This window comes from Mus musculus, chromosome 7 (genome assembly GCF_000001635.26).
Source record: "Mus musculus strain C57BL/6J chromosome 7, GRCm38.p6 C57BL/6J".
In the NCBI taxonomy this organism is placed as follows: domain Eukaryota; kingdom Metazoa; phylum Chordata; class Mammalia; order Rodentia; family Muridae; genus Mus; species Mus musculus.
In genome coordinates, this window is record NC_000073.6 from 21,527,713 (window position 1) to 21,551,169 (window position 23,457).

General features: G+C 38.8%; 1 protein-coding gene across 1 annotated transcript; it reads right to left on the minus strand.

Annotated features, from left to right (window-relative positions):
* Nucleotides 1–17,457: 17,457 nt before the first annotated feature.
* Vmn1r131 (vomeronasal 1 receptor 131) lies at nt 17,458–18,378 on the minus strand. The gene has a single exon (NM_001166839.1). The coding sequence runs from the start codon at nt 18,376–18,378 to the stop codon at nt 17,458–17,460; it is 921 nt and encodes a 306-aa protein (NP_001160311.1).
* Between the last annotated feature and the right edge of the window lie 5,079 nt (nt 18,379–23,457).

Consider the following 23,457-nt stretch of genomic DNA (forward strand, 5'->3'; position numbering starts at 1 on the left):
GACCACCATGGACTAAGGCTGATCTTCAATAACAACATAAATAATGGAATGCCAACATTCATGTGGAAACTGAACAACACTCTTCTCAATGATACCTTGGTCAAGGTAGGAATAAAGAAAGAAATTAAAGGCTTTTTAGAGTTTAATGAAAATGAAGCCACAAAATATCCAAACTTATGGGACACAATGAAAGCATTTCCAAGAGGGAAACTCATAGCTCTGAGTGCCTCCAAAAAGAAACTAGAGAGAGCACACACTAGCAGCTTGACAACACACCTAAAAGCTCTAGAAAAAAAGGAAGCAAATTCACCCAAGAGGAGTAGACGGCAGGAAATAATCAAACTCAGGGGTGAAATCAACCAAGTGGAAACAAGAAGAACTATTCAAGGAATAAAGGAAACGAGAAGGTGGTTCTTTGAGAAAATCAACAAGATAGATAAATCCTTAGCTAGAGTCACTAGAGGGCATGGGGACAGCATCCTAATTAACAAAATCAGAAATGAAAAGGGAGACATAACAACAGATCCTGAAGAAATCCAAAACACCATCAGATCTTTCTACAAAAGGCTATACTCAACAAAACTGGAAAATCTGGACAAAATGGACAAATTTCTAGAAAGATAACAGGTACCAAAGTTAAATCAGGATCAAGTTAACAATCTAAACAGTCCCATATCCCCTAAAGAAATACAAGCAGTCATTAATAGTCTCCCAGCAAAAAAAAAAAAAAAAAAAAAAAAAAAAAAAAGCCCAGGACTAGATGTGTTTAGTGCAGAGTTGTATCAGACCTTCAAAGAACATCTAATTCCAGTTCTGCACAAACTATTCCACGAAATAGAACTAGAAGGTACTCTACCCAACTCATTCTATGTAGCCACAATTACTCTGATACCTAAACCACAGAAAGATCCAACAAAGATAGAGAACTTCAGACCAATTTCCCTTATGAATATTGATGCAAAAATACTCAATAAATTTCTCACTAACGGAATTAAAGAACACATTAAAACAATCATTCATCCTGACCAAGTAGGTTTTATTCCAGAGATGCAGGGATGGTTTAATATACAGAAATCCATCAACGTAATCCATTATATAAACAAACTCAAAGACAAAAACCACAGGATTATCTCCTTAGACACGGAAAAATCATTCCACAAGATCCAACACCCATTCATGATAAAAGTCTTGGAAAGATCAGGAATTCAAGGTCCATACCTAACCATGATAAAAGCAATCTACAGCAAACCAGTAGCCAACATCAAAGTAAATGGTGAGAAGCTGGAAGCAATCCCACTAAAATCAGGGACTAGACAAGGCTGCCCACTTTCTTCCTACCTGTTCAACATAGTACTTGAAGTCCTAGCCAGAACAATTCGACAACAAAAGGAGATCAAGGGGATACAAATTGGAAAAGATGAAGTCAAAATATCACTGTTTGCAGATGATATGATAGTATACATAAGTGACTCTAAAAATTCCACCAGAGAACTCCTAAACCTGATAAACAGCTTCGGTGAAGTAGCTGGATATAAAACTAACTCAAACAAGTCAATGGCCTTTCTGTACACAAAGGATAAACAGGCTGAGAAAGAAATTATTGAAACAACACCCTTCTCAATAATCACAAATATTATAAAATACCTTGGCATGACTCTAACTAAGGAAGTGAAAGGTCTGTATGATAAGAACTTCAAGTCTCTGAAGAAAGAAATCAAAGAAGATCTCAGAAGATGGAAAGATCTCCCATGCTCATCGATTGGCAGGATCAATATAGTAAAAATGGCTATCTTGCCAAAAGTAATCTACAGATTCAATGCAATCCCCATCAAAATTCCAACTCAATTATTCAACGAATTAGAAAGGGCAATCTGCATATTCATCTGGAATAAAAAAAACTTAGGATAGCAATATCTCTTCTCAAGGATAAAAGAACCTCTGGTGGAATCACCATGCCTGACATAAAATAGTACTAGAGAACTATTGTGATAAAAACTGCATGGTACTGGTATAGCGACATAGAAGTAGACCAATGGAATAGAATTGAAGACCCAGAAATGAACCCACACACCTATGGTCACTTGATCTTTCACAAGGGAGCAACAATCATCCATTGGAATTAAGACAGCATTTTCAACAAATGGTGCTGGCACAACTGGCGGTTATCATGTAGAAGCATGTGAATTGATCCATTCCTATCTCCTTGTACTAAGATCAAATCTAAGTGGATTAAGGAACTCCACATAAAACCAGAGACACTGAAACTTATAGAGGAGAAAGTAGGGAAATCCCTCGAAGATGTGGGTACAGGGGGAAAATTCCTGAATAGAACAGCAATGGCTTGTGCTGTAAAATCAAGAATCAACAAATGTGACCTCATGAAACTGCAAAGCTTCTGCAAGGCAAAAGACACCGTCAATAAGACAAAAAGTCCACCAACAAATTCGGAAAGGATGTTTACCTATCCTAAATCAGATAGAGGACTAATATTCAATATATATAAAGAACTCAAGAGGTGGACTCCAGATAATCAAATAACCTCATTAAAAATGCAGCTCAGAGCTAAACAAATAATTCTCACCTGAGAAATACAGAATGGCTGAGAAGCCCCTGAAAAAATGTTCAACATCCTTAATCATCATGGCAATGCAAATCAAAACAACCCTGAGATTCCACCTCACACCAGTCAGAATGGCTAAGATAAAAAATTCAGGTGACATCAGATGCTGGTGAGGATGTGGAGAAAGAGGAACACTCCTCCATTATTGGTGGGATTGCAAGATTGTACAACCACTCTGGAAATCAGTCTGGTGGTTCCTCAGAAAATTGGACATAGTACTAGCAGAGGATCCTGCAATACCTCTCCTGGACATATATCCTGAGATGTTCCAACTGGAAAGAAGGATACATGCTCCACTATGTTCATAGGAGCGTTATTTATAATAACCAGAAGCTGGAAAGATCCCAGATGCCCCTCAACGGAGGAATGGATACAGAAAATGTGGTACATTTACACAATGGAGTACTTGTCAGCTATTAAAAAGAACAAATTTATGAAATTCCTATGCAAATGGTGGACCTGAAGGGCACCATCCTGAGTGAGGTAATCCAATCACAAAAGAACTCACATGATATGTACTCACTGATAAGTGGATATTAGCCCAGAAACTTAGAATACCCAAGATATAAGATACAATTTGCTAAACACATGAAACTCAAGAAGAAAGAAGGTCAAAGTGTGGACACTTTGCCCCTTTTTATTATTGCTAACAAAACACCCATGGAAGGAGTTACAGAGACAAAGTTTGGAGCTGAGACGAAAGGATGGACCATCTAGGGACTGCCATATCCGGGGATCCATTCCATAATCAGCCTCCATACGCTGACACCATTGCGTACACTAGCAAGATTTTGCTGAAAGGACCAAGATAGATCTGTCTCTTGTGAGAATATTCCGTGGTTTAGCAAACATAGAAGTGGATTCTCACAGTCAGCTACTGGATAGATCACAGGTCCCCCAATGGAGGAGCTAGAGAAAGTAACCAAGGAGCTAAAGGGATCTACAACCCTATAGGTGTAACAACAATATGAACTACCCAGTAACCCCCAGAGCTCGTGTTTCTAGCTGCATAGGTATCCATCAGTAGAAAGAGAGGCCTATTGGTCGTGCAAACTTTTTCTGCCTCAGTACAGAGGAATGCCAGGGCCAAGAAATGGGAGTGGGTGGGGGAGCTTGGGGTGAAATTTTGGGATAGCATTGGATATTGAAATGACATAAATACCTAATTAAAAAAAGAAATTGGAAAAAAAAAGACTTCTTTTGTAATAGAGTTATCTCACTCAGGATGATACCCTCCCGATCCAACCATTGGCTTAAGAATTTCATAAATTCATTGTTTTTAATATCGGAGTAGTAATCCATTGTGTAAATGAAACACATTTTCTGTATCCGTTCCTCTGTTGAGGGACATCTGGATTCTTATCACCTTCTGGCCATTATAAATAAGGCTGCTATGAACATAGTGGAGCATGTGTTCTTCTTACCAGTTGGAACTTCTTCTGGATATATGCCCAGGAGAGGTATTGCTGCATCTTCTGGTAGTATTATGTCTAATTTTTCTGAGCAACTGCCAGACTGATTTCCAGAGTGGTTTTACAAGCTAGATCCCACCAACAATCGAGGAGTGTTCCTCTTTCTCCACATCCACTTTCTCTACATTCTCACCAGCATCTGCTGTTACCTCAATTTTTGATCTTAGCCATTCTGACTGGTGTGAGGTGCAATCTCAGGGTTCACATGCATATTTCAAAGGAGTTAAAATAAACCAATACCATATTAGTTGGACAGTACCCCTTGTAGACATCTCATGATGAATAATGTAAAATTCTTTAATTCTATTTTTTGTAACTTTTTCAGGTATTAATAAGTTTTTATTGGATATTTTCTTCATTTTCATTTCAAACGTTATCCCCCTCCCCCACAAGCCCTCTATCCCATCCCCTCTCCCCTGCTTATATGAGGGTGTTCCTCCACCCACCCACCCACCCACCCACCCACCAACTCCCACCTATTTGTCCTCAGTTCCCCTACACTTGGTCATCTATTGAGCCTTCATAGGACAAAGAACCACTCCTCCCACTGATGCATGACAAGGACATCCTCTGCAACTTCTGCTGTTGGAGCTTTGTGTACTCCTTAGATGATGGCTTAGTCCCTGGGTGTTCTTGGAGGACTAGTTGATTGATATTGTTCTTCCTGTGGGGTTGAAATCCCCTTCAACTCCTTTGGTCCTTTCTCTAACTCCTCTGTTGTGGACCCCACTCTCAGTCCAGTGATTGGTTTTGAGCATCTGTCTCTGTGTTTGTAAGGCTCTGGCAAGTCACTTAGGAGACAGCCATACCAGCCTCTTTCTCGATGCACTTCTTGGCATCCACAAAGGTGTCTGGGTTTGGTAAGTTATATGGGATGAATCCCCAGGTGGGACAGTCTCTGGATGGCCTTTCCTTCAGTCTCTGCTCTACTCTCTATCTACATATTTGCCCCTGTGAGTATTTTGTTCTCCTTCTAAGAAGGACCGAAGCACCCATACTTTGGTCTCCATTTTTCTTGAGCTTCCTATGGTCTGTGAATTGTATCTTGGTTATTCTTAGCTTTGGGTTAATATCCACTTATCAGTGAGTACATACCACGTGTGTTCTTTTGCCATTGGGTTACCTCACTCAGGATAATATTTTCTAGTTCTACACATTTGCCTAAGAAGTTCATGAATTCATCACTTTTATTTTTATTAGATATTTTCTTACTTTATTTACATTTCAAATGTTATTCCCTTTCCTAGTTTCTCCCCACAAAATCCCCTATCCTCTACCCCCTCCTCCTGCTCACCAATCCACCCACTTCTGATTCCTGGCCCAAGCATTCCTCTATACTGGAGCTTAGATCCTTCACAGTACAAAGGGCCTCTCCTCGGATTGATGACCGACTGGGCCATCCTCTCCTACATACACAGCTAGAGCCACGAGTCCCGTAATAAATTTTCTTTGATTGATGGTTTAGTCCCAGGGAGCTCTGGGATTCCTGGTTAGTTCATATTGTTGTTTCTCCTAGGGGGCTGCAAACACCTGCAGTTGATTGGGTACTTTCTCTAGCTTCTTCATTGGGGACCCTGTGCTCCATCTAATGGATGACTGAGCATTCACTTCTACATTAGTCAGGCACTGGCAGAGTCTCTCAGGAGACAGCTATACCAGTCTCCTGTCAGCAAGCTCTTGTTGGCATCTGCAATAGTATCTGGTTTGGTGGTCGTTTAAGGGATGTATCCCCAGGTGAGGCAGTTTCTGGATGGTCATTCCTTTAGTCTCTGCTCCAAACTTTGTCTCTGTAACTCCTCCCATGCGTATTTTCTTCCCCATTCTAAACAGTATCAATGTGTCCACACTTTGGTCTTCCTTCTTCTTGAGTTTCATATATTTTGCAAATTGTATCTTGGGTATTTGGATCTTCTGGCCTAATATCGACTTAACAGTGGGTGTATATCATGTGTGTTCTTTTGTGATTGTGTTAAGTCACTTAGGATGTTATACTTTAGATCTACCTATTTCTCTAAAAATTTTATGAATTCCTTGTTTTTAGTAGCTCCATTGTGCAAATATGCCACATTTTCTGTATCCATTCCTTTGTTTAGGGACATCTGGGTTCTTTCAGCTTCTTGCTATTATAAATAAGGCTTCTATGAATGTATTGGAGCATGTGTCCTTATTACAAGTTGGAGCATCTTCAGGGTATACGCCTAGGAGAGGAATTGCAGGATCTTCTGGTAGTACTATGCCCAATTTTCTGAGGAACTGCCAGACTGATTTCCAGAGTGGTTGTACAAGCTGAGTTTGATTATTTTCTGCTGTCTACTCATTCTTGGGCATATTTGCTTACTTTTGTTCTAGAGCTTTTAGGTGTGCTGTGAAGCTGCAAGTGTGTTCTCTCTCCAGATTCTTTTTGGAGGTACTCAGAGCTTTGAATTTTCTTCTTCGAACTGTTCTCATTGTGTTTCATAAGTTTGGTTATGTTGTGGCTTCATTTTCATTAAACTCTAAAAAGTCTTTAATTTCTTTATTTCTTCCTTGATCAACTTATCATTGAGTAGAGTGTTATTCAGCTTCCATGTCAACATTGGCTTTCTATTATTTATCTTGTTATTGAAAATCAGTCCATGGTGATCTGATAGGATGCATGGGATAATTTCAATATTTTTGGATCTGTTGAGGCCTGTTTTGTGACCAATATGGTCCATTTTGGAGAAAGTACCATGAGGTGCTTAGAAGAATGTATATTCTTTTGTTGTAGGGTAAAATGTTTTGTAGATATCTGTTAAATACATTGATTTCATAACTTCTCTTAATTTCAATGTGTCTCTGTGTAGTTACTGTTCCAGGATCTGTCCAATGATGAGAGTGGGGTGTTGATGTCTCCCGCTATTATTGTGTGAGGTGCAATGTGTTCTTTGAGCTTTACTAAAGTTTCCTTAATGAATGTGGCTGCCCTTGCATTTAGAGCATAGATATTCAGAATTTAGAGTTCATCTTGGTAGATTTTACCTTTGATTAGTATGAAGTGCCCCTACATGTCTTTTTTGATTACTCTGTTTTGGAAGTCGATTTTATTTGATATTAGAATGGCTACTCTAGCTTGTTTCTTCAGACCGTTTCTTTGGAAAATTGTTTTTCAGGCTTTTACTCAGAGGTAGTGCCTGCCTTTTTCGCTGAAATGGGTTTCCTGTATACATCAAAATGTGGGCTCCTGTTTGTTTAGGCAGTCTGTTAGTCTATGCCTTTTTATTGGGGAATTGAGTCCATTGATATTAAGAGATATTAAGGAAAAGTAATTATTGCTTCCTGTTATTTTTGTTGTTAGATTTCGGGGGTTCTTTACTTGCGGCAGTCTTATGTTTGTTGAAAGATTACTTTCTTGGTTTTTCTTGAGTGTAATTTCTGCCTTTGTATTGGCGTTTTCCCTTTATTATCATTTGAAGGGCTGGATTCATGGAAAGATATTGTGTGAATTTGTTTTTGTCATGGAATACCTTCGTTTCTCCATCTACGGTAATTGAGAGTTTTGCTGGGTATAGTAGCCTGGGCTGACATTTGTGTTCTCTTAGGGTTTGTATAACATCTGTCCAGGATCTTCTGGCTTTCATAGTTTCTGGTGAGAAGTCTGGTGTAATTGTAATAGGTCTCCCTTTATATGTTACTTGACATTTTTCTCTTACTGCTTTTAATATTCTGTCTTTATTTAGTGCATTTTATGTTCTGATTATTTTGTGTTGGGAGGAATTTCTTTTGTGGTCTAATCTATTTGGTATTCTGTAGCCTTCTTGTATGTTCATGGGTATCTCTTTCTTTAGGTTAGGGAAGTTTTCTTCTATAATTTTGTTGAAGATATTTACTGGCCCTTTAAGTTGAAAATCTTCATTCTCATCTACACCTATAATTGTAAGGTTTGGCCTTCTTATTGTGTTCTGGATTTCATGGATGTGTTGAGGTAGGATCTTTTTGGATTTTGCATTTTTTTGATCGTTGTGTTCATGTTTTCTATGTAATCTTCTGCACTTGAGATTCTCTCTTCCATCTCTTATATTCTTTTGCTAGTGCTCACATGTATGTTTCCTGATTTCTTTCCTAGGAGTCCAGCCTTTTAGTTTTTTTTTTTTTTTTGTATATTGGATATTAGTCTCCTATCAGATTTAAGATGGGTAAAAATCCTTTCCCATTCTGTTGGTGGCCTTTTACTCCTGTTGACAGTGTCTTTTACCTTACAGACACTTTGCAATTTCATGAGGTTCCATTTGTCAATTCTTAATCTTACAGCATATGCCATTGCTATTCTGTTCAGTAATTTTTCCCCTTTGCCCATATCTTGAAGGGTTTCCCCACTCTCCCCTCTATAAGTTTCAGTGTCTCTGGTTTTCTGTGGAGTTCCTTGATCCACTTAGACTTGAGCTTTGTACATGGTGATAAGAATTTTTTCAATTCGCATCCTTCTACATGATAACAACCAGTTAAGCCAGCACCATTTGTTGAAAATGTCTTTTTTCCACTGGATTCTTTTAGCTCCTTTGTCAAAGATCAAGTGACCATATGTGTGTGGGTTCATTTCTGAGTCTTCAGTTCTATTCCATTGGTCTACCTGTCTGTCAGTCTACCAGTACCATGCAGTTTTTTTTAAAATCACAATTACTCTGTAGTACAGCTTTAGGTTAGGCATGGTGATTCCCCCAGAGGTTCTCTTATTTTGCGAATTGTTTTTGCTATCCTAGGATTTTTGTTATTCCAAATGAAGTGCAAATTGCCCTTTCCAATTCGTTGAAGAATTGAGTTGAAATTTTGATGGGGATTGCATTGAATCTATAGATTGCTTTCAGCAAGATAGCCATTTTTTTCTATATTAATCCTGCCATTCCATGAACAAGAGAGATCTTTCCCTCTTCTGAGGTCTTCGATTTCTTTCTTCAGAGACTTGAAGTTCTTATCATGCAGATCTTTCACTTCCTTAGTTAGAGTCACCCCAAGGATATTGTATATTATTTGTGACGATTGAGAAGGGTGTTGTTTCCCTAATTTCTTTCTCAGCCTGTTTATTCTTTGTGTAGAGAAAGGCCATTGACTTGTTTGAGTTAATTTTATATCCAGCTACTGCACTGAAGCTGTTCATCAGGTTTAGGTGTTCTCTGGTGGAATTTTTAGGGTTACTTATATATCCTATATATCATCTGCAAATATTGATATTTTGACTTCTTCCTTTCCAATTTGCATTCCCTCGATCTCCTTTTATTGTCTAATTGCTCTTAAAGGCTTTCAGGTACTATATTGAATATGTAGGGAGAAAATGGGCAGCCTTGTCTAGTTCTTCATTTTTAGTGGGATTGCTTCAAGTTTCTCTCCATTTAGTTTGATGTTGCCTAGTAGTTTGCTGTATAAGGCTTTTATTATGTTTATGTATGGGAATTGAGTTCCTGATTTTTCCAAAATTTTTATCATGAATGGGTGTTGGACTTTGTCAAATGCTTTCTCAGCATCTAACTAGATGATCATGTGGTCAAAGAGTTAGTTGTAAAGTGGCCTTCATTCTCTTTTGCTCTGTTAACCTTTCTTTCCTGAACCTCTGGAAAGTGATGGGGTAGAATGTACATTAAATCATTTAAGAGCCCTTAATAAAAAGTAGGTTTTAAAAAATTCTAAGTTTATATTCACCAAATCACATAGAGGAGATACTGGGAAATACCCTTGTTCAAATTGGTATAGGAGAAAATTTCCTGAACAGAACACCATTGGCTCAGGCTCTAAGATCAACAGCGAATAAGTAGGACCTCATGAAATTGCAAACCTGCTGTAAGGTAAAGGACACTGTCAGTAGGATAAAATGGAAACTTACAAATTAAGGAAATATCTGTACCAATCACACATCTGATGGTGGCCAATATCCAAAATTATAAAGAATTCAAGAGGATAGATACCAACTACCCAAATAACTCAATTTAAAAAATGGGATACAGAGCTTAACAGAGAATTCTCAACAGAGGAATTTTGAGTAGCTGAGAAGTACTGCAGGTAGAGCAGGGGAGAGATAAGTGATATCAGTGATTGAGGAGGTCAGTCCCTAGAATGTTCCAGAGACTCGGGATGAGGAGAGGCTTCAGAGCATCTATGGGTGACTCTAGCTGAGACTCCAATAGTCGGAAATGTGAATCCTGAAGAGCCAGCTTCCTGTAGCCAAGCAAAGCTCCCACTGGAAGGATAAGGACAACAAACTACTCAAAAATCTTTTGCCCCAAAATGTACCCTGACTACTATATGTATAGGGACAAATAAAGAGCATAGACTGAGGGAATGGCCAACCAATGACTGACCCAAATTGAGACCCATCCCATGGGCAAGAACCAATTCCTAAACAGTATTGATATTGCTCAGTTAGGCTTGCAGGTAGAAACCAGCAAACACAGAAGTGGATGCCCACAGTTAACTATTGGATGGATCACAAGACCCCCAATGGAGGAGCTAGAGAAAGTATCCAAAGAGCTAAAGAGATCTGCAACCCTGTAGATGCAACATTATGAACTAACCAGTACCCCGGAGCTCTTGACTCTAGCTGCATATGTATCAAAAGATGGCCTAGTCGGATGCCTGACCTAAAGCTTTACTACAGAGCAATTGTGATAAAAACTGCATGGTACTGGTATAGTGACAGACAAGTAGACCAATGGAATAGAATTGAAGACCCAGAAATGAACCCACACATCTATGGTCACTTGATCTTCGACAAGGGAGCTACAACCATCCAGTGGAAGGAAGACAGAATTTTCAACAAATGGTGTTGGCACAACTGGTTGTTATCATGTAGAAGAATGGGAATCGATCCATTCCTATCTCCTTGTACTAAGGTCAAATCTAAGTGGATCAAGGAGCTCCACATAAAACCAGAGACACTAAAACTTATAGAGGAGAAAGTGGGGAAAAGCCTTGAACATATGGGCACAGGGGAAAAATTCCTGAATAGAACAGCAATGGCTTGTGCTGTAAGATCAAGAATTGACAAATGTGACCTCATGAAACTGCAAAGCTTCTGCAAGGCAAAAGACACCGTCAATAAGACAAAAAGACCACCAACAGATTGGGAAAGGATCTTTACTTATCCTAAATCAGATAGGGGACTAATATCCTATATATATATATATATATATATATATATATATAAAACTCAAGAAGGTGGACTCCAGAAAATCAAATAACCCCATTAAAAATGGGGCTCAGAACTGATCAAAGAATTCTCACCTGAGGAATACCGAATGACAGAGAAGCACCTGAAAAAATGTTCAACATCCTTAATCATCAGGGAAATGCAAATTAAAACAACCCTGAGATTCCACCTCACACCAGTCAGAATGGCTAAGATCAAAAATTCAGGTGACAGCAGATGCTGGTGAGAATGTGGAGAAAGAGGAACACTCCTCCATTGTTGGTGGGATTGCAAGCTTGTACAACCACTCTGGAAATCAGTCTGGTTGTTTCTCAGAAAATTGAACATGGTACTACCGGAGGATCCAGCAATACCTCTCCTGGGCATATATCCAGAAGATATTCCAACTAGTAAGAAAGAAACATGCTCCACTCTGTTCATAGCAGCCTTATTTATAATAGCCAGAAGATGGAAAGAACCCAGATGCCCCTCAGCAGAGAATGGATACCGAAAATGCGGTATATTTAAAGAATTGGAGTACTACTCAGCTATTAAACAGAATGCTTTCATGAAATTCCTAGGCAAATGAATGGACCTGGAGGGCATCATCCTGAGTGAGGTAACTCAATCACAAAAGAACTCACATGATATGTACTCACTGATAAGTGGATATTAGTCCAGAAGCTAGAATACTCAAGATACAAGATTCAAAGAACATGAAACTCAAGAAGAACGAAAATCAAAGTGTGGACACTTTGCCCATTCTCAGAATTGGGAACAAAACACCCATGGAAGGAGTTACAAATCAAAGTTTGGAGCTGAGACAAAAGGATGGACTATCTAGAGATTACCATATCCGGGAATCCATCCCATAATCAGCTTCCAAACACTGACACCATTGCATACACTAGGAAGATTTTGCTGAAAGGACCCTGATATAGCTGTCTCTTGTGAGACTATTCCAGGGCCTAGCAACCAGAGAAATGAATGCTCACAGTCAGCTATTGGATGGATCACAGGGCCTCCAATGGAGGAGCTAGAGAAAGTACCCAAGGAGCTAAAGGAATCTGCAGCCCTATAGGTGGAACAACAATATGAACTAACCAGTACCCCCCTGAGCTTGTGTCTCTAGCTTCATATGTATCAGAAGATGACCTAGCCGGCCATCAGTGGAAAGAGTGGCCCATTGGTCGTGCAAACATTATATGCCTCAGTACGGGGGAACAGCAGGGCCAAGAAGTGGAATTGGCTGGGTAGGGGAGGGGGGGAGGGTATGGGGGACTTTTGGGATAGCATTGGAAATGTAAGTGTGGAAAATACCTAATAAAAAATTAAAAAAAAAAACCTGACAACCAATTAGTTTGGAGGTTTATGGAAAGTTCTTTTGCAAGAAAATAAGCATATAGTTAGTCTTATTAGAATATCCCATTCTAAAGACATTCTTAAAATGTATTACTTTTCGCCAAACCATGATTGGGGATCTTATCCCTTTCTATCGATTTTAAAGCAAGGGAAAACCAGAGGCTGAAAGAGTAGACTTCCTCCATTCAAGAAAGTACCCAAGGAGCTGAAGGGGTCTGCAACCCTATAGGTGGAACAACAATATGAAGTAACAAGTACCCCCAGAGCTCGTGTCTCTTGCTGCATATGTAGCAGAAGATGACCTAGTCGACCATCACTGGGAAGAGAGGCCCCTTGGTCTTGCAAACTTTATATGCCTCAGTACAGGGGAACACCATGGCCAAGAAGTGGGAGTGGGTTTTGTAGAGGAGTGGGGGGAGAGAGGGTATGGGGAACTTTTGGAATAGCATTTGAAATGTAAATGAGGAAGATACATAATAAAAAAATATATACATATATAAAAGAAAAGAATTACTTTCTAGGAGACAAAAAAATGGGACAAAAGAGAATATAATATAAGACAAAATCCATCACATTATACCTGGTCTAGACAATAAAACAGAACAAAATGTACCCCGAGGGAAGGCATAGTAATCAGTGACTCATTCGTTCACACACTCAGGTGTTCCATAAAAATACTAAGCTGAAAGCTTTAATATATATGCAGGTAATCTGATGCAAACCCTTGCAGGCCCATTCTTGATGTTTCAATCTCTGTGTATTCATGTGTACTTTGCTCAGTTGATTTAGTGAGTCCAGTTCTCCTGGTGTCTTCATCCCCATGGCTCTTACTCTCTTTCTCGACTCCTCTTCTTCAGAATTCCCTGAGCTCTGAGAGGTAAGATTTGATGGAGAAATTCCATTTAGAGCTGTGTGTTTTGAGAAATCTCTTTCCACATGTTGCCAGTCTGTGATTCTCTGAATCTGTTTCTGTCTGCTGTAGGAGGATTCTTCTCTGATGATAAGCGAAAAACACACTGATCTATGAATATGGCAAAATATAATTAGAAGTCATATTATTGATGATTTTATTTTATTTTATTTTATTTTATTTTATTTTATTTTATTTTATTTTATTTTAGAGAGGTAGTATTTGGTCTTACCGTAGGTATGTTTGTTGACTATCTAATTTCTGGTTATTGGTCACCTGACAGTGCTGTGTATGTGTTCTGTATACGACAAATTTGATATTGGTTGGGTACTCCCACAAGTTCCATGCCACCATTGCATTAACATATCTTGTGTGCAGGACAGATTAAAGGCCAAACGTTTTGTGGCTGAGTTGATGTTCATGTGTCTCATTTGGTAGCGTGCAGAGTACTTTTCCATACCAAACACTATTATAGGAATAAAGGCTCTATGTTGGTACCAGGTCTACTTTTCCATGTTGAAGGAGTGTATGGGTGTTGTCTTAGGTATGGGTATCCCACTTTCAGTTTGTAGAGAGCAAACCTTTGTCTTAACATCAGCCTGTGTGTGTTTTTTAAAAAAGATTTATTTATTTCATTGATATGTGTACAATGTATCTGTCTTCAACATACCAGAAGAGAGGATCAGATTCCATTGAAGATGGTTGCGAGTCACCATGTGGTTGCTCAGAATTGAACTTAGGATCTCTGGAATAGCAAGCCGCCAGTGGTCTTAATCATTGAGCCATCTCTCTAGTCCTAGCCTGGGTTTTGTAGGCATTTCCACGGGACATCTTTGGCCAACAACTCAGTTGAATGCAATATAGTCCCTGTACTTGAAAAGACCCCTTAGTTGAAAATAGGTGGTCAGTTGGGTGTTTCATACCCTCAGTTATTAGAAAATTTCAGTAGGATCACTTTCATATATGTTACTAAATTTCCACTGCCATGGGATTTCATAACATTTCTCATATGTTCCCAAATTCCAGCTCTCTCTCCACTCATTCCCTCTCTCAACCCTATAACTGTTCCAACCCACCCGCCTAGACCACTCAGAATAGCTAATCTCTTTCCCCTTTCCATGAAATCCATGTGTCCCTCACTTGAACATTTCTATGGATCAATCTCCTTTTTAGCTTGATTATCATTTATTTAATGGCTATGTATGTATAAGTGAATACATACCATAATTACCTTTCTGGGTGTTGGTTTCCTCACTCAGGATAGATTTTTTTTCTAGCTTTAGCCGTTCTCTTATAAACATCATGATGCCTGTCTTTAAACAGTGGAGTAATGCTGTATTGTGCTAATGTGCCATATTTTTTATCCTTTCTTTTGTTGTGACTTCTTGGTTCTTTCCAGGTTCTGGCTATTATGAATGAATAGAGCAGTAAGAATCATGGTTGAGTACATGTCCTTGTAGTAGGATGAAGTGTCCTTCAGTTATATATCCAAGAGTGGTGAGATAGATCTATTGCCAATTTTCTGTGGAATCTTTACTCTTTTTTAAAAATATTTTTATTAGATATTTTCCTCATTTACATTTCCAATGCTATCCCAAGAGTCCCCCATACCCTCCCCCCCCCACTCCCCTACCCACTTTTTGGCCCTGGTGTTCCCCGTACTGGGGCTTATCAAGTTTGCAAATCCAATTGGCGTCTCTTTCCACTGATGGCCGACTAGGCCATCTTTTGATACATATGCAGCCAGAGTCAAAAGCTCCGGGGTACTGGTTAGTTCATAATGTTGTTCCACCTATAGGGTTGCAGATCCCTTTAGCTCCTTGGGTACTTTCTTTAGCTCCTTCATTGGAGGCCCTGTGATCCATCCAATAGCTGACTGTGAGCATCCACATTCTTATTCCCATAGAGACTGTACAAGTTCTTACTTTCACCAGCAATGGTTGAGCAATTCCCTTATTGCACATCCTTGCCAGCATGAGCAGTCACCTGTGTTGTTGATCTTGGACATTCTAATAGATGTTAGATAGAATCCCAAGGTGGGTTTCATTTCCTTTTTTTTTTTTTTTTTGATGTCCAAATATTGCTAAGGGTCATGCAATAGGAATGACCAATGGCTTTAAAACTCAGGTAATATGGTCAGCCCACTGATTATCACAGCCACATGGGTAAGTATTTGTGTGGCAAGGCCCCAAGTACTTCATGCTATTATGAAGTTCTGTTCTGCTTACTGCCCTCATATCCCTCTTAATCTAAGAAAGAATTAGCATTAAGAGGTCTTCACTCCTTTTCCTCTCTAACTTTTTTCTTCCCTAATGGGTGTTAGTAGGTTGGAAGCAATTGGGGTGAAAAAAGTGTTGGAAGATCATAGAACCCAATAAACCACCCCATAACAATGCTTAGGGATAAGGAGATACACAGATTAGCAAGCAGAGATCAGTGTCATAGGATACACTGAACTGATTAAACTAAATTTAGAAAATACACTTTATTATGGCTAGTGTTATGATCAAGACATGGTGCCATAGTTTGTCAGTTTAGGGTCGGTGCAAGTCTGTGAAAATGTACATGGGATGTCTCAGTATTAATTTTGTAACTCAGTGTGAATCCATTCCTCAATATGGAACATACAAACTGATGGTACCTATTCTATTATTTCAAGCTCTTTCAATATAGCTGTTATTAATGATTTCCCATTCCTCCAAAACTGCAAGTGAAGTGTCAAATGTGTTGGATAAATTTCTCAGTTTGGGGCTGGAGCGATGCCTCAGTAGGGTAGAACCCTGGCCACATTTACATTGGATCAGAGCTTGATTCTGAGAAACTATATTCATAGGCATACATATGTTTGTAACTCCAGCTCTAGGGGTATGACACCTATTCTTCATAAGAGGAGGAAATCCCTACAAATACATACACACCCCACACACATAAACCAAAAAAAAAAAAAAATGAATGCTAAAGTTTTCTTTATTCACAGGAGTAAGTATCACTGGTCAGATATTAAGTTTCATCACACTGAGAGCTATAATCACTCCTGGATTTATCTTTTGGTTTTCACTGCCCTGGTCATTCTCATGCAGCTGAAATTGTTAAGTTCTTGAATTTAATCTTCTGAGAAAATAATTTTTTGACTGGCAAGCCACTGACAGACAGAGTGACAACGTTGCCACCTCATTGCTCTATATGTCTTGTCTCCTGTCGGATTGGTAGGTGTTTGTGATGATTGGAAAAACAATATCACCATAGCCCAGAGTGAAGTCTTTACCAAGGTCTTTCAGAAGAACATCTCCAGTGTGGATCCTGGATTCCTCCCTGGTCTTCTTAAGGCTTCTGAGCGTGAGCTGTTTCTGCCTCTTTTCCTATTTATTCTCGATATGCTCAGCAGATTGTACTGCTCTAGAGAGCACAAAGTTATGTTGTTCAGTGCTTGACTCTCACCTCAGTAGGGCCCAAGGTAGCAAAGCATATATCTTCTAACTAAAGTGGAATGACATGCAATATATTTACTATTTATAAAAATTTCATCCTTGAAAATATTTATAATAACAATACATTCTAATTTGTTCAGATAGGGAAATATAGAGAGGGATTCTGTTCTTGTATGAAGTTTGAAATATTAGGTAAGAAGGAGCAGAGAGTAAAATTTGGTGAAGACCGTATACACATTAAACATTAGGAAAAATCGGTTGCATCAGTTTTAATCCAGCCTGCAGCAGAATGCAGTTATATACAGGATAACAGAGGATGGTGAATAACTCACTTACCATGTCAGTCAGATTCTAACCAGAAATCATTTCACATCAACAAATGATTATAACCATAGTCTTTTAAAATTACAGCAGTGAGCACCACACCTTGTTGAAAACAAAATGTTGAAAACATACTTATGGAATAAAGTACTTAATGGTATTAATAAAACTGTCTTCTGTATTTGGCATTTTTTAAGTGACTCTGGTTTTCAACATTTGAAGAGCACAGAACAAGGATCTTTAGGATCTCTGAAGATCAACAGTAAGGGGCAGATACTGGGGAAGACTGCAGCCAGAACCTCACTGACAAGCCTTATGAAGAGTCGAGAATGTATAAAAAAGGCATGAAAGATGATACAAATACAATTTAGAAGATAAAAGCTAACAAATGTGACCACCAGCATCAAGATAGTACGGGTTGCTCTGGTCTCAGCTTGGCCTCTAGGGTTCTGATTGGGAGTGAGGATGTCCTGCATTCGCTGGCAATGTCTATGGAGGAGAAGTATCATGGAGACACTGGTCCAGATCATGATGCTCATGAATGTGGCATCATGGGCAAACTGCAAGACAATGCCTACAATGAATCCAGAAGTGGAACAGAACAAGTTGCTTTTAGAGTCAGTGTTATTGTCTGTTATCTGTGGACCAGTGACCCTAATTGGAATGTGGATGTTACTTAAGACACTGAAAAACCAACAACTGTAACAAGAATAACTCGCCAAATTTTGGACACTTGCTCTGAGTATAAGTTTACCTTTACCTCTACTAAGAGGAAAAAGAGTGACAAACTGATGGATACTCAGGACACAGGTGGAACACAAGTTTGTGCTTCTTGCCACCAGGCGACTGAAGGATTCTAATTTACATTTGAGTTCATTTGGAGGAGTTTTGGGAGCAAAAGCCATCATGTTGTTTGGAAATATAGTGAGGAATAGAGTCAAGGCATTGGCCACAGCCATGTGGCTTAAAATCACCTGTCTGGGTCTCTGTTTATAACCAGTCAAGACTGGAGAGAAATTATGGACAAACAGAAAGACATTGGCCACAGTCCCAACCCCAAACTGGCAAAGCAAGAGGAGCTGAAGAGCCACTTCCTCAGTGGTTTTCACGGATTTATCATGAACAGACATGGAGAGGGCTTTACAGGACCCTGGAGTGATGATTAGGTCGGACACTACTCTTCTAGGGTCTCTGTTTTATTGTCCACACTTACCAATTGATTTGACACAATTTCTTCACTTGATAAGTGAGACACTATTCTATCACACTACAGGTAAATTGCCTGGAAAACAATGTATATATAATAACTCAAATAAAATTTTATCCTGATTTTATTACTCTGGCCTTGAGATAAATTTTGTAATGCAACTAAAAATTTATTGGTCCAGTAGCTCAAGAACACAATAACACAATTTTAACACACATTGGTTCTTGCATATGAATACAGACAGGAAAGAGAGTAATTTGAACATGTGATCCCATCATCAGAATTCAATACAATTAGGAGGGAGGGGAGGCTTCAATTGGGATATAACTAAATCATTAAAAATAAAACAATATATAAATGCAGCATAAAAACTATTAATTGAATTTCCTTATGTTATAGCAACATATTAAAAATTATGTGTATCAGAATAACATGTAAGATTGCTAATAATAAAATTGTGTAATTGAATTCAGGTGTAGAAAATTAAGTTGTTGGATTCTGAAAAAATTTTATACTACTCATCCACACGAACAAACACACACACACACACACACACACACACACACACATACACACACACACACAAACACACCACATATTTCTAATAGCCAGCTGTCTTCTGATCACACTGATGAACATATACAGACATATATGTCCTCCATGTAAAAAAAAATCCAACTTGCTAAGACGTTTCATCTATTCATATTTTTCCTGATCTTAATTTTTGTTCTAAAATGTCAGGTGCCAGAGCCTTAGCTGTGTCACCTGAAGCTTCCCTCCAAAGTTACTAACACAATCACTGTTACACCCTTTGCAAGCTGATGCTTAGTCTGCATTTTACTTGTTTATATGTTTTCTGTAGGAACATGAGGGCCTCCATCCACCAGATAAAATTCAACATCTCACATACATGTTACACTGAATGCTGTTTTCTCCTGAGTACTAATCTAGGACAGAGACATTTCTTTGAGACAAAAGCAAAATATTAAGCTATATAAGGTTACCTGCAGACTTCAGAAAGGAATAATATTTCATGTTGACTTCAGAAGACAATTTTCACTTAAAAAAAAAGAAGAGAATTTTAAGTAGAAGTCTGTGGTTGGAAGAATCCCACCTTCTGAGCCTCAGTCAGGATGAAGATGCTCATCTGAAAACCAGCTGCAGAGCACAGCTCCTATAGAAGTATATTTCCTAGTGCCTGGATTGAGGAACTTCTCTGTGTCACTCTTTGCCTGAGAAAGAATGCAATGAAATTTAGAATGGTTTCTTATTCTCCATGCAAATCTGTGAAGGTAACCCAACAAAGTCCAAGTTTCCTGTCTCATAAAATAATAGGGCACTGGGACATGACATCCTTCAGAGAGTTTATTATTGTGTCATCTGTGGCGTCCACACATTTGTCTGCATGGTGTCTTTGGGATACCTCCAATGAAGGAAAAATCATTTTTCCCCAGAGCAAACCTCCATTCCTTTCTGATACTTACTGATGATGTCTAGGAGTTTGTTAGATGTTAATGAGTACCTGGGCAGAAATTAGGGAAGGGTTTTCATGTTTCCTTTGGGAGAATCTAAGTTCTGAATTGAGTTTGTCATCAGATGTGAATTGGGGCGCTCCAGGGTAGAACAAGGGACTCATTATATGAGTTTCTACAGAGTACTTTCCTCCCTACTATTTCACTTCTGCAAAATTATTCTGACACCAAGTCCTCCCAGAAAACTGGCAATGTATCAGTCAGATTCTGTAATTTCCCAGGAAGTTGCTTCATTACAACTTTTCCCATGATTGACCCAGGACATTTATAAAAGTCAAATTTATTAAGTAAAGCTGGTCTCTCTCACCTGAATCCTGGGGTTATTCCCATATCCACTTGTTTTCAGGAAGATCATGCCTTGTTTTCTGATATACTCATGAATCCTTATCACAGGTCTAATATACTTTGGTAGTATCTAGAGAATTTCATTTGTAATTAAGTAATCCTGGACATACAAGCAAAGATATGGATTTAGCAATCATTAAGAAATACATAGCTCCAACTCATTTCTGCTCTAGGTATAATAAAAAACTAGGGACTTAGTTTTGATTTTCAATGATGAAAAGTAAAAATTCAGGTTATAAATCTAAGAATTGTATGTTCCAAACCTTTATTCATATTTAAGCCTGCAACAATATTGTCTCAGGCACAATGAACTTATACTTTCATGTGTGAGAATTAAGATATCACTGTACAATATTTTTACAAATGCAAATACCAGCATTTAGAATGGAATATATGTGGAAATAGGACAAAAAGAAAGAATAACTTATCATTAATTGCTCAGATACCTTATGTTTGTCTAGCACAAGCACATTTCTATGATCTCATCTGTAAAATTTATATCGGCTAATTGATATTTACATATGGCTTATTAGCCTAGTACATAATTATATTGGAATAACCTTCCTAGTCAGGAATTTGTTAGAATCATGGCATGTTGAAAAAATGAGGAGGTAAAATACAGTCTTCTAAAGAATGAAAAGGTGATAATGGAAGATGAAGAGTTAGATTTGGGTGTGTGTAGGAGGAAAAGTAGACGAGGAAATATGGAGAGGAATAGCTAACATTAGGGTTATTTTTTTGCAAATATGTACAGAAACATTGTACTGTGGGGCTTCCTGTAATATGTTGACACACATAGTTCAAAAGAGTTTTAAAAACCAGCACTATATTAGTTGGACAGTTTTCCACATAAATGTCTGACGTTGAATAATGTAAAGTTCTTTTCTTTTCTTTTTTGTAATTTCTTTTTTTCAGGTATTAATAAGTTCTTATTGGATATTTTCTTCATTTTCATTTCAAATATTATCCCTCCTGGAAACCCTCTATAGCATCCCCTATCCCCCTACTTATATGAGGGTGTTCCTCCACACACCCACCCACTACCACCTCTCTGTCCTCAGTTCCTTCCCCTACACTGGGGCATCTCTTGAGTCTTCATAGGACCAAGAACCACTCCTCCCACTGATGCATGACAAGGACATCCTCTGCAACTTCTGCTGTTGGAGCTTTGTGTACTCCTTAGATGATGGCTTAGTCCCTGGGTGTTCTTGGGGGACTAGTTGATTGATATTGTTCTTCCTGTGGGGTTGAAATCCCCTTCAACTCCTTTGGTCCTTTCTCTAACTCCTCTGTTGTGGACCCCACTCTCAGTCCAGTGATTGGTTTTGAGCATCTGTCTCTGTGTTTGTAAGGCTCTGGCAAGTCACTTAGGAGACAGCCATACCAGCCTCTCTCTCGATGCACTTCTTGGCATCCACAAAGGTTTCTGGGTTTGGTAAGTTATATGGAATGAATCCCCAGGTGGGACAGTCTCTTGATGGCCTTTCCTTCAGTCTCTGCTCTACTCTCTATCTACATATTTGCTCCTGTGAGTATTTTGTTCTCCTTCTACGAAGGACTGAAGCACCCACACTTTTTCTCCCATCTTCTTGAGCTTCCTGTGGTTTGTGAATTCTATTTTGGTTATTTATAGCTTTTGGGCTAATATCCACTTATCAGTGAGTGCATACCAAGTGTGTTATTTTGCCATTGGGTTACCTCACTCTGGATGATAACTTATTGTTCTATAATTTGGCTAAGAAGGTCATGAATTCATCACTTTTGTTTATTTATTTATTTATTTATTTATTTATTTATTTATTTATTTATTTGTATTAGATATTTTCTTTATTTACATTTCAAATGTTATCCCTTTTCCTAGTTTCTCCCCTGAAAATCCCCTATCCTCTACCCCCTCCTTGTGCTCACCAATCTACCCTCTTCTGATTCCTGGCCTAGGCATTTTCCTATACTGGGGCTTAGAACGTTCATAGTCAAAGAGCCTCACCTCCCATTGATGACCGACTAGGCCATCCACTGCTACTAATGCAGCTAGAGCCACGATTCCCATAATGCATTTTCTTTTATTAGTGGTTTAGTCCCAGGGAGCTCTGGGGTTACTGGTTATTTCATATTGTTGTTCCTCCTATGGGGCTGCAAACCCCTGCAGCTGAAAGGGTACTTTCTCTAGCTTCTTCAATGGGGGCTTTGTGCTCTCTCTAATGGACGACTGTGAGCATCCACTTCTATATCAGTCAGGTACTGGCAGAGCCTCTCAGTAGACAGTTATACCAGTCTCCTGTCAGCAAGCTCTTGTTGGCATCTGCAATAGTATCTGGGTTTGGTGGTGGTTTATGTGATGGATCCTCAGGTGAGGCAGTTTCTGGATGGTCACTCCTTCAGTCTCTACTCCATACTTTGTCTCTGTAACTTCTTCCATGGGTATTTTCTTCACCCTTCTAAGAAGGATTGATGTGTCCACATTTTGTCTTCCTTCTTCTTGAGTTTCATGTGTTTTGCAAATTGTATCTTGGGTATTCTGAGCTTCTGGGCTAATATTCACTTATCAGTCGGTGCATATCACATGTGTCTTTTTGTGATTGGGTTACCTCAATCATGATGATATCCTCCAGATCTATCCATTCCTCTAAAAATTTCATGAATTCCTTGTTTTTAATAGCTGCATCGTACTCCATTTTGTAAATGTACCACATTTTCTGTATCCATTCCTTTGTTGAGGGACACTAAGTTTTTTCCAGCTTCTGGCTATTATATATAAGGCTGCTATGAACATAGTGGAACATGTGTCCTTATTAAAAATTGGAGCATTTTCTGAGTATACGCCCAGGAGAGGAATTGCTGGATCTTCTGGCAGAACTATGTCCAATTTTCTGAGGAACTGCCAGATTGATTTCCAGATTTGTTGTACTAGCTTGTACTCCCACCAGCAATGGAGGAGTGTTCCACTTTCTCCACATCCTTGCCTGCATTTGCTGTCACCTGAGATTTTTATCTTAGCCATTCTGACTGGTGAAGTGTAATCTTAGTATTTTTTGATTTGTATTTCCACCAGAGTTTCTTTTATCCTTGAGAAGAGTTTTTGCTATCTTAGGGTTTTTGTTTTTCCATATGAATTTGCAGATTGC

Bases quoted from the DNA above. Each gene is read 5' to 3' on its own strand.
- Vmn1r131 (NM_001166839.1), bottom strand. From the start codon at position 18,378: ATGTCTGTTCATGATAAATCCGTGAAAACCACTGAGGAAGTGGCTCTT.